The sequence below is a fragment of the Schistocerca cancellata genome, chromosome 3, assembly GCF_023864275.1.
Source record: "Schistocerca cancellata isolate TAMUIC-IGC-003103 chromosome 3, iqSchCanc2.1, whole genome shotgun sequence".
Lineage (NCBI taxonomy): Eukaryota > Metazoa > Arthropoda > Insecta > Orthoptera > Acrididae > Schistocerca > Schistocerca cancellata.
Genome location: NC_064628.1, coordinates 266,974,477 through 266,987,035, shown reverse-complemented (window position 1 = coordinate 266,987,035; position 12,559 = coordinate 266,974,477). Strand labels below are relative to the sequence as shown.

Genomic DNA, 12,559 nt, shown 5'->3' with positions numbered 1-12,559 from the left:
GTTACTTCACAGAATCAAATACCAAAAGCTAGTGTGTAGAAAAAGAGCAATGGACCCTGCCAGGATGGGACAAACATTGAAGGAGGAGGAGGAGGAGGTGTGTAGAAAAAGTGCTTTCAAGATTATGAATGTTTAAAAACATATCTAATTACAAAATCTCTCTCTGAAACAAGAATCATTGTAGGACACACTGCTGGAATTGTCAAATGGTCATTATTAATTACTGTCAAATTATATCACTGCACTGCACTTTAAAAGTTATTACTAATGTAGAAGGTGTAAAGAAACGAATATGCAGCACATGTCATTACAACTATGAAAAGTACTGAATTAATGATTAATGTTCTCTGGACAGGATCTGCATTTCCTAAAACCATTCTTTCAGACGCTGAACTGATCTTAAAATGTTTTCTCAACTCTGTTAATGAGAACTTTATAATGTATCTTGTATGTAACTGGAAACAGAGACATACTTTCAGAATTTCTGACATTGAGTTTTCACTTCTTTTTTATGCAATGTGCACATTAATTCGATTATGAATTCTCATAGAAGATTTTCAGTTCTAACATTTTAAGCAATTCTAGCTTTAATTGTTGGACTGACCTTTTCAGTATTTTCTGGAGGTGCTGAAAATGCTAGTTAAGTTACTGAAACAGAGGAGTTAGAGGCCCATCAAAAATTGGGTTAATATTCGATAACTGTTGTGATGCGAGTCAGCTACATACTTAAAAATTACTCCAAGAAGCTTCATTTGAAACTTGCTGTTGTTTGTGTTTATATATGACACATGTAAACAGTGTGCTTTCCTGACATTTAAACTGAGATCCCCACTTTATAAAGACAGTGTGTTACTGATTACACTATACAAGAATTCCACATACACAGTCTCAAAGTTTCTGCTTTTCTGTACGTAATAAAGAGAGAGTAACAATATTATGAGAAGGAAAGTTGCTACTCACCACGATTAATTGTGAGAGACTTTTTGTTGTGCCTATCCTGACTCAGCATCTCCGCTATATGGTGAGTAGCAACTTTCCTTCTCATAATATTGTTACATTCCATCCTGGATTTTTAATAAAGAGAGAGGATCCATAGCAAACTTAAATTTTGAATTGGTCCACAACGCATTCTTGAATGGCGTGACTGGTAGAAATTGTACATGAACGGCATGGATCTGGGTCTGCCTCCCAGTTTGTTGGATACTTTTAAGTTATCACACAAACTGTCACAATAAATATCTGCAATAGAATGAAAGAATACATTTTTTAACGTGTTATACGCACATTTCTTTCTCGAGTACAACAGAATTATTTGAAAATCAGATCAGATTGGATCATTAAAAAATTCAGAAAATGTTATACTGGTTATGTGTGCACGCACCCCCCCTCCCCACCATAAAACAATTTGAGATACACTTAATTAAAACGACACTCTTAATACCTTGGAATATAATATCGTGAGACGCTACAGGAGAAAATTATATTTTGACATTAAAAATAAGTTGAAAATGAGATAACAAAATCCATCTTATTTGAGCCATGAAAACAGTTTCCGTAAGCACAACTAAGTAAACAGAAAATCAAAAGAAATAGTGGAATATTTGCAATATAAATATCAAGAATCACATAGACATTGCCTGTTTTGTGACTAAAAATATACCACTTACTATAAGAAGTCACCTGTTTAATTTACAATTTATTATAGCACTGGTTTGGATCTTCCACCCCCAAAAAATCATTTTTATTTACTCTTTCATTCATACCAGAAAATTATTTTCAACAAAAAGTAGCCACAGACGTCGTAAATGGGTAATAAAATCTTGTCGATTTCCTTGGTGTCTAATTAGTGCACAACATTTTCTTTTCCTAATTCCATTTCTACCTGTGAAATATTCCACTCACTGTAAATGCATAACATGGTTTTTTAAAGAAATTTCTTCATTAGTACATAATGTTTCTGAAAGTTCAACTTAGCTGACAATTAGGGTACGACTACTACTGACCCACTGACTTCAGACAGAACTTGCAGAAGACTACTGCTTACAGCACCAGATAAAGAAAACTACACTGGTCATAAAAAAATTGTGCATAAAAATGAAATTAACAGTTAGTTGGATGTATATCAGGGTGTATATGTGGACACGGAAAAAAAATTCCTGGATTTTTCCCAGATTTCCTGGTTAAAAATATGCTTTTTCCATGTTGAGTGACAGTATACTTTTCCTTAGAACTGTAAACCTTATCTGTCCTTTGAATGGTATGGTTTTACACATCGATGCAGAATTTCCTGGCACTTTAGAAAATGAAACTCAGGGAGAAAAACACGTTTTGGAAATATGTTTGATGTGCAGCAACATATACACTGCATATTTCCGTATTACGAAAGTATAACTTCGAATTCCACCGAACACCACATGTTACTTCTTGATGCATTGAAATCAAGATTGCGATGCACTTTTGTAAGCTGGTCGGAGATCATGTCACGTGATATCACTAGCTGATGACAGTGGATATTTAGAGCATAGGACACATGATGAAGTCAGCTAATAGCAACATCACCGTTAACTAGTGCGAACACACAAACAGGAAAAGTCAATGGTTTAAATAAATATACGTAGTGTTGCTACAAGAAAAGAAAAGCTTTCACGTATAATATTGGTCTCTAAGATTAATAAGCTGCATGTGAAGCTAAGCTTTCACATGTAATGTTGATCTTCTTTGCACGTGTTACACTTTAAGGTACATCACACAAATTTGCCAGTAACATTTTTAACGACAACATAAATATCTGATGATCTTGGCTCGAAATTCGTCTAAATGGTCTTCCTCAAAGAGCTGATTTTTAAATGAGAGTTAAATGCTCTGTGATTTAAGAAATTCTTTGTACATTCCCGCACATAGTTCATCTTGCATAAAAGGAAATTTACTTCAAAGTAAAGCTTTTCGAACAACCATTCGCAATATTTTCTTGTGAAAGAGGTTCATTTCTGCAGCTGCCAGAGAGCGCCAGATGTCAAGTGTACAACATTAAAAGATCTTATATTACGTCATAAAAGAAACAAGGCCTTAGAAGATACTCCACGAGCACCGGAATTTCGTGAACCATACTAAAAGTATAATTCGGCTTAAAGTTCACATTTGTATGTCTTTGAGTACCAGTACCGTATTATCTCATGTTGGGTTCTTTATTATGGCAGAATGCTAGAAGATGAAAATGTGCACTTTAAATGCAGCAAACAGCTGAAACTAGCCAATAGCATAGAATTGGACACTTTATTTCAAATAAATTGACTGCCTCAGTGGGAAAGATTAATAAAATCCCAATTTCTTCAGGAAACCGACTAAAATAACTTCATTGTTCTGCGAGGCAATTAATGCTTAACTGTAAGAAAGGTGCAAATAAAATTAAATCTCCAACTAACAACATATTTTAGCCTTCCATAATTATGTGAATGTATTTTAATTCACTTGATAGCTCTCCGCCACAGAAATCCATTTGTTTTCATTTGACATGAAAGTAATAAACGAAGAGGAAACAGCAAAATCACTTAACGTAAATACGGGTCTCATGGAGACTACCCACATCCCCACTGCAACTCAGACTGCTCTGTGCATCAGCCCTGGATCTATGATATTGCCGAACCAGGGCAATACTTCGCTAACCCTGCCACAATCACCGGTTTAGTTATCCTGCGTTTATTCTCTGGTTAGGTGTTATTACATTTTCGGAAAATGCATTTTTTGCACTTCTCCCCAAATAGAACTCAAGCGGCTGCTAGCAGTGGACTGTACAACTGGCCCTTACTAGTGTAGTGGTCTGGACAAAAATTTTCTGTTAAAATTTCATTTTCTTGGATGAGAAGATAATAAGCAATATTTTTTGCCTGTTATTCCTATTAGTTATTTATTTCCATTCTGGTAGCCTGAATCTATTTATTTCGCTAGTTTCCAGAATGAGATTTTCACTCTACAGCGGAGTGTGCACTGATATGAAACTTCCTGGCAGATTAAAACTGTGTGCCAGACAGACTCGAACTCGGGACCTTTGCTTTTCGTGGCCAAGTGCTCTACCATCTGAGCTACCCAAGCACGACTCATGCCCTGTCCTCACAGCTTTACTTCCACCAGTTTTAATCTGCCAGGAAGTTTCAATTTCGCTAGTAATTACAACAATGCTGACCATTCGCAAACCCAATCAACCACATAAACAGTGATTGGCTTTCACGCGTTCGGCTTTATTCCGCTCAGCTCGTATAGCTCCGTCCCCTTTTGTCTGCAGGAAAGTTTATTTCTAGATGCAATGGGGATTCCCCTGGTGGAGACATCACATATACTATGCATGTATTCAAAAATCAACTCACAATTCATTCAGAAATCAACTTAGAATGTGTTCAAAAACCAACAGGGATGTGTTTCAAAACCATATGAATAATCAATAGACCAATGATGCTAGGCACTTTATGAAATAAGGTTTCTTTCCTCAAGAATAGTAATTTGGCCCCCCCCCCCTCCCTGAAATTGCCATCCGGGGCAGATACCTCGGTTTGCCCCCGCCCCCTAGATCCAGGCCTGTTGCACATGTGTGAATCTGAATCTTAGGTGCATCAGTCCAGGTAGCATCTGGCTGCTTGCTTCTATTGCTTATGCAGCTAACTGCCGCACTTCTGTAGCCAGAAGCAGGAGGTACTGCTTGTATGTGACTCAACTGCGCACATGCGCATGAGCTCGCTCGCAACTGCTGAAATGAATCTATGTAAACAGATGTGACGTCACGCTCATAGAAGGCAATTTGTAGTTATTAAGCACTGCTTCATCTTTCTAAAGCCTTTGACACATTTTGCTGTTGGCAGACGCTTGTATGAGCACTGTGTTTTTTTGTTGTATATGGCACATTTCCTTTGCACCTTGAGTTTTATTTTCATTTTTTTCTCTCGTTCATGTTTTATTGCTGTAGTATTAGTCTGCAGTAGTGAGATACTGTAATATCTTTTGTTTGAGTATTGGTTCTTACCAGTCAAAGTTGCCTAAATTTAACTGAAAACTAAAACGATGAAAAATTCCCGAAATTCTAAAAAATTCCCAGATTTTTCCCAGATCCCTTGGTTGTCCCGGGTCATATACACCCAGTATATTTACTGTTCATCAATCACACTGGGAAAATGTTTTTAATTACTGCTATTCTGGAAATATTGGTACTAATAACAAAAATAAATCTATTCCAACACCAAACTACTCCTTAAAAGTATTTTGAGAAATATGAATTTTGCCTGCTGATAAAGTCACAATTGTCTTCAAAATTAAAGCAGCATCTTCTGGTTCCGTTCTGTACAGTATGCATGCTTCTTTTCTGTCAAATTACATTTGTAATTTGCTATAGCTAACTTAAGTTTTAATATAGTATTAAAATGAGATCAATTATGTAGTCAATTAATACAATTTCACTAAACACTGAATATTCACATCACTTTTCAATTATCCCTGTGGACATTTCTGATTATATTATTATAATAGTGCAATTTACACCACCCAAAACTTCTCAGCAGCTGCATCTTCTCTTGTGTAAAATATAGTTTAATAGGCAGTGCATTTATTTTGCCTAATGTCAACAAAATTTTTTTCTACCATGATTTAAATGACACTTTCAAGAAACAACTGCAAGGAAAATGAATATAAAAGAGGAAACGAATCAATGATTTTCACGAGAGGAAATTTTATCATTATCAATTCAATTTAATTTGAGTGTAAATAACATTCATAAAATACAGCAGAACTAGAAAAATAATAGTATACAGTTTCTTAAATGCAATACAATAGAAAATATCTAATTCTCTATAATGCATATCAGCTATTGTTACTGATACATACTGACAACCTTATACTGTGATGTAAGTAAAATATTCATCAGTCGCTTTTAAAGCCACTCTCATCCAGATATGTATGTATGTTATGTATGTATGTACAAATATGAAGTTACATCTTTGGTCACAAAACATTAACAATGATGTATCACACTGGCAACATTTATACTGGCTAACATCTACTTCTCTAAGACTTTTGTTTAAAAAATCACAGTATAGTGAAACAATAAAATTATTAGGGAATGGTTTGAGCATTTACTGGGCTATCACATTGCATTACAGAATCACAGTTAACTGTGCTAATAGCTATCAGAAAGTATGTTCAACACGTATCCCAATGATTCTGCTATGATCATCATAATGACTCTGCATTACAATTAAATTATGATTTATGTAAATTCTTCAGCTATGGGAGTCAACTGGACCCACCAGGAGAGCAAACATAGTGCATCAAACTGTTAGCCATGTAGCATTTTATGTGCTATACTTTGATATTTTTGATCAGTATTCAAATTGCTTTCAGTTCAACATCAGAAGGTGAGTTGACAATTGGTCTGAACATACGACTGGCACATGTGTTTCCTGACATGGTAACACTGATTACAGGTGAATTAGGCACCACAACTCCAATGTGAGAATCTGGAAATACAGAAAACATTAGTCTAGAACTAGTTACAGGTGGAAAGGATTTAAGTCCCTGTTCATGCACAAAACAAGATGATACATGTATGTGCAAAATATTTTGGATTTTTTGTATCTCCTTCACAAGTACATCAGAGGAAATGACCAGAGAAATAAGATGCATTTTAATGTTATCAATTTTTTGGATGTGGGGTAGCAGCTATTATACTTTAACAGTAATAACTATTTACATTCAATCACTCTTGAAACATGTAACTGAATTGATGAAGTAATGTTAAATTGATTGAATGGAAATAATCATTGCTGAGAACAGATACAAAACTTCCAAGGGATATTTATAGAGAACAGCCAAAATCAGATGAAAATGTTTATTCTGTTGAAACAGATTAGTCAAGTTTTCTGGTTACTTCCACTCCTTTCTGTGCCTTGCTAAGATGGAATCTAATTTATTTCTCCTTCTGTTTTAATATTTATGAAAGTTAATGTTCCATAAGACTGACTTTACTGTTAATAATCAACTACGCAATGTTTCTGAACTGTGGTTACTTTGTCGTCCAAACACTTTGCTATACAGGGTTAAGGAATAAAAAGTGGTAAAATGAAATTTTCTAACACTTTCATGACCAAAGCCTACTGACAAGTGTGATGCAAAAGGTGACGAATTTAGATGTGCAAAAAGAACTATAATGTATTACTTCCATTTCTTTCCATGTACTGGATGCCCATAACTGAAGTTCCAGTTTCAAAACACTGCAGAAAGAGAAAATATGAACACCAACAAGCGTGCGGCACACGGCTATTTCTCAGTTAGAATGCTAGAGGTCCAACACGACTGTCTCCGTGAAGCATCGTGCACTGTTGGTAAAGCTCTTTTAAAAGAACGAAGATGTGACAATATCCCAGCAGAAGTTATGGACACTCAAGGGCATAAAAGAAGGCACTTGTCCAATGTCTGCTACAGGTCTGTAGAAAATAATTAGAAAATTCGAAAAAGATAGGTTCTTTTGAAGTGCAGTGTGGCAGACGGAGGAAAGCAGTTGATCTGATGTCTCTTGAAGGTGTAGCCACAGCATTGCAAGAGGGATTGAGCAGTGGTGTGCAAACATGCAGCGCATGTGGAATTGTCTGAACAGTGGACATGCCTGCAAGCACTGTGCATAAAATCCTTCGGAACACTTTGCACTGCTATCCATACAAAACCACCATGTTCAGGAGTTGCTTCCTGCTGACCTGCCAGCAGGGCATTCACTCTGGAATTTCTTACCCACATGGAAATGGACAATGGATGGCCATGGAACATTCTGTTGATAGACAAAGCCTATTTATATCTCCAAGGACATTCCAATACGCACAATTGCCAAATCTGAGCAATGAAACATCCACATGCATGGTAACTGGAACCATTTCATTCAGCAAAAGTGAGTATGGGGTGTGTGTTGTTGGAATTGTTTATCAAAAGGCCATATTTTTTGGAGGAGATGAGTTCTGCAGATCCTGTTATTTGTACAGTCTCTGGTAAACACTATGAGACTTTTTGCACACCAACTCTTCAACAGTGTGAATGTATGGGTAGGATCATTTTTATGCTAGATGGCACTCCTCTGCACAATGCACAGCCAGTGGAGCGGCTGCTGCAGAGGCACTATGGCAATGTTATAATTATCAGCTGTCATTTCCCAACAGCCTAGCTGTCTGCATCACCTGGTTTTAATCAGTGTGACTGCTGTATGTGGGGTTATCTGAAAGATAAGTGCTCCAATTACGAATGCAGCTGAATTGTACAACACATTTTGAACATGACTCCGAGACATACTGCATGTTGTGGAATATGCTTGTGGTTTCTCAATTTCAACCTGGTGGCAAAAAAGGTGAAAAGCATAACAAACACCTCTTGTGCCAGTTATACAAAAATTAGAAACCAATGTAATTTTGCTTTTTATGTTGTTTTTGGCCACAGGACAATTACCATATTTATCCAATTGTAAGATGAGGTTTTTTCCCCAATTTAGTCATTCAACAAATATAGGGCTCTCTCATATTCACAGATTACACTATTGCTGCTGAGATTAACATTTTTACATTGTTTAATGCATGATTATAGGGGTCATCTTACATTTTCAGATGGGACTTTGGCCACTGATGATTTGTACAAATTTAGGGCTTAGCAAAAAATACCTGCATTAGAATAGGATCAAGATTCCTGATACACCAAAGTGCTTGATACAGTATGCATCTTGCTCGAACAATCATGTGACACTTGACTCACAGCACTAGTCGAGAAACTATGACTTAGCCAATACAACAATCTAATGATCTGTTTTAAAATTGACAATTTTGTGAAACAAAGGAGGAAATGGCAACTCTCAGATTTTTGTTGTATATGAACAGGTTTTTAATAAAAGTTCTCACTGATGAGTAGATACAGTATACATATATTTATGCGACTTTTTAAATAGAGGTAACAGTCAAAGGCGAAAATGTTGTCCCTCAAAATCCATTACTTAATTCTGAACCCCAGTCAATATGTTATTTGGTTCTGAGCAACTGTAATGATTTACCAAGTGGATTGCACAAGGAAATACAATCACTGTTCACATCCTAGAATACCAGGGAAAAACGTTACCAGCATTAGTACAGGATTGTGACATTCAGATGAAACAAGAAAGAAGAAAATTAATCCAGAATTAATTGTCTAGAAAATAAAAATCTCATTACACTGACAGCAATAGTTACCACGAGAATTAACTATGGTGGAAAGACCCACTGCGGAGATACTACAGACAGCTTCATTAGATTGTGGGATGAGCGAAAGTTTGAGAATTGTAGTGATTTGTGATTGTGATATTTTATTTACATATTTGTTGCCGTTGTTACATTTGTCCTGCTCCATTGTAGATGTCTACTGCCCTTGTTTCCCTGTTGCTGGAGCACAGCACTATGGAATGGTTGGAGGGGAAACAGCGACACCAGCTTGGCTGAGAAACTGAACTATAGTGAGTGTGCGGAGGGAGGGTGCTGTGCAGCCAGCAAATTCTGCCGTCCTGCCAACCATAGTAAGCTACACCTTGTACTTTGGCTTTTTATGAATGTCTACCATATTTAAACTGCAGTTTGCATGAATCAATTTGTACTTTGAACTGAACCAACTTTAAAATTGGACAAATACTCATCAATAGCATACATTTCTGCAGGAAATGGTAAAAATTTAGACTGGAGCTATTGGTGTATTTAGTGTTTCATGCAGCAATGTTGTCGACACTCATCGGGACGTATGACGGGAATGAGGGAGGGGGGGTATCAGCTGCCAGTTCTACACAGCCAATGAGGTAGTGGCAGGCAGACAATATGGTTGGGAGCAAGAGACATAACATTCTCACATCAGTACAGAAGTGAAGTCCACTATTTATTCAGAGAGAGAGAGAGAGAGAGAGAGAGAGAGAGAGAGAGAGCGAGAGCGAGAGAGAGAAACAGTTGTGTTCTCAGGTCATAACATAACCACAACCCCGGAAAGAAAAATATTTGGCACAACAAAGATGTAAATTTTGCACCTGTCCTGTTAGGATGATGACTATAATGATTTATAATAGTGATACCACAGATGAGAGGCTAACTAAACAAACAGGCAGTGAAGATAAAAATTAATGTAAAAATTTCTTTTTATTTATTTGTCCTTGTATTATCAAAATACAGAAACTCGGCAAATAACAAAGGTAAGAATGCACGAAACAAACTTTTTAGACAAGCCATAGCCATTGTATTGCAATTCATCTGTCATTTGTAGCCAACCCAATTGACATTAAGACACTTACAGTGCCATCTATTGCTAAAGTTTCATTAAATTTTTTCATACCACAGCTCTTCCCCCTGCATCACTAATATGGTATTCAAATTTGACATCTTTCTGAGCAGTGGTTCTCTTTCTACAGTGTTTTGAAACTGGCACTTTAATTATGGTCACCCTGTACATACCAACAATTTTGTTTTGTATATGGGTGCTTTGCAGCTTGCAAATACACACTGCTGCTCAATAATGTATGTTGTTTTTTCGCCCTATTTTACTGAAAGCCTAGTAATAAAGCACGTGCTCATCTGCAGCAGCACATACATAACACACACATACATTATCACTGCTATCCATCTGACAGCGATGTGGGCATGTAAGGTGGTAAAGAAAGCATATAAGCAGACCTCTTTCATCCCTTCATGCTTAAGGCCTTTCCCGAAGGTGACGGCATCTTCCAGAATGACACTGTCTGTGTCACCAGCCCAGAATCGTTCCAAGATGGTTTGAGGAGCATGACAGTGAGCTCACATTGATGCATTGGGCCCTTAATGCACCTGCACTGAACATGATGGAACACATCTGGACACTATTGTGTGTCAGCTCCATGCTCTCAAACCCCCAGCATATAATTTACAGTAATTGTATTACCTATCCATAGACATCTGGTACTAAATACCATCAGAAACCTTCTGAAGACTACAGGCCATGCAAAGCAGAACTCCAGCTGTACAGTGTTCCAAATGTGAACCAACAAACACACACACACACACACACACACACACACACACACACACACACACCTTGAAGCATCGAGGAATAGTCAAATTGGCAATGAAAGGGACTGTGGGGAGTAAAAATTGTGCTGTGCGAAGTGGTGAATGCAGTGTGGTTAAGTGGTATCTATGACCAGATGGCATATTGCAGATCGCCTATTTGAAGTATCTTATGTTTATATGTTCAGGAATACTCGATATCTGTATAAATAGCAGCACCCTTTGTCCAGGAGTTGAGTTCTGTACTGGCAGTACATTTTCATTCCACTAAGGGTTGTATTTCATTGACAACCCTGTTTCCAGATTTGGACTTGATTGTGGTTTTGATGTGACATTCTTGGAGTAGATGTTGAGCACTTCAAAACATCCACATCACCATGGCTTTAATTAGGCAATATGAAAACTGTTACTCACATGGACAGGAACCAGAATACAAGCAATAACTCATTCTCAAGGTCCGTATATTCAGGAGTCCAATGGATTCAAAGCCAGCACTAAGCCAACTGCGCATCAGGCATCCATCAGTGTCTTCTGGAGACACAGGTCAAGATTCAACAACATGGATGAAAAGATTCAACCTACGAAATATAAACAACAGATGGGATGACTTGAAATGTTTGGTAAATGTGTACTTTTACTTGGATGGCACAGCCCAACAGTGGTACGAAAACAACAAAGAGAAGCTGGATAGTTGGGATAAATTCCAGCCTGCACTGACGAATAAGTTTGGCAACAATCAGCAGCAAGTCCACTTGGCAGAAGATCAACTGCAGAACAGCAGCAAGTCCACTTAGCAGATCAACTGAAGAACAGGGTGTAACGTCATGTGGAAATGACAGTCCTACTTATAGAATGTTTTGGCCCTATGCCACATTGTGAATCCAAATATGACCAAAGTTGATAAAATCTTATACTTGAAGAAAAGAGTCTCACAAGACACACTACGTTCTTCTTCAAATCAACGGAGGAATTCAAGTGGTGATGAAGCATTGAGGAAATGCAACAGAGAAAGAATCGGGGGAAAGAAGTATGTCTGACTCCTGAATGTGGTCCCTAAGGCAGCTGTGAAAGACCATCGCAACATCGCCTCTCTCATACAGTAGGCAGTGAGAGAAGAGACACACATTTTATGCAAACAGTGCTGTAGGATAAAGTAAGCAAGAGATAGCAGGCATGCAATACTATCTGATACATCAGGAGGTAATATAGAATGTTGAAGAAGATGTGTACTGATCTAAAACACCAACCTCTGCCACCAGACAAATGCTGCAGGAAGAATATATTGGCCAACTCAGACTTATGCCACATGATAATTCAGCACTGATGGTATAATCAACTCCTGTACCAAATATAATGCCATGTAGAAGAGCAGACAATCTGGGAGGCCAAAGAAACATGTTGCATGTTTCTGCACAGGAAGGAGGCCAGTTTTTGACGACTACTATGCCATCACACAACAACTATCTTTCAAGTCAACTGAAGATGATTATAGTCTACCTGTG

General features: G+C 37.4%; 1 protein-coding gene across 1 annotated transcript in view; it reads right to left on the bottom strand.

The window, feature by feature from the left end:
• Nucleotides 1-5,729: 5,729 nt before the first annotated feature.
• The window catches only part of LOC126174924 (glutamine-dependent NAD(+) synthetase), a 239,696-nt gene continuing 232,866 nt past the window's right edge, over nucleotides 5,730-12,559 (bottom strand). Inside the window, exon 16 of the mRNA XM_049921364.1 lies at nucleotides 5,730-6,497. Coding sequence (XP_049777321.1) covers nucleotides 6,367-6,497 — 131 coding nt within the window. The 3' untranslated portion in view covers nucleotides 5,730-6,366. The remainder of the gene's footprint in view (nucleotides 6,498-12,559) is intronic.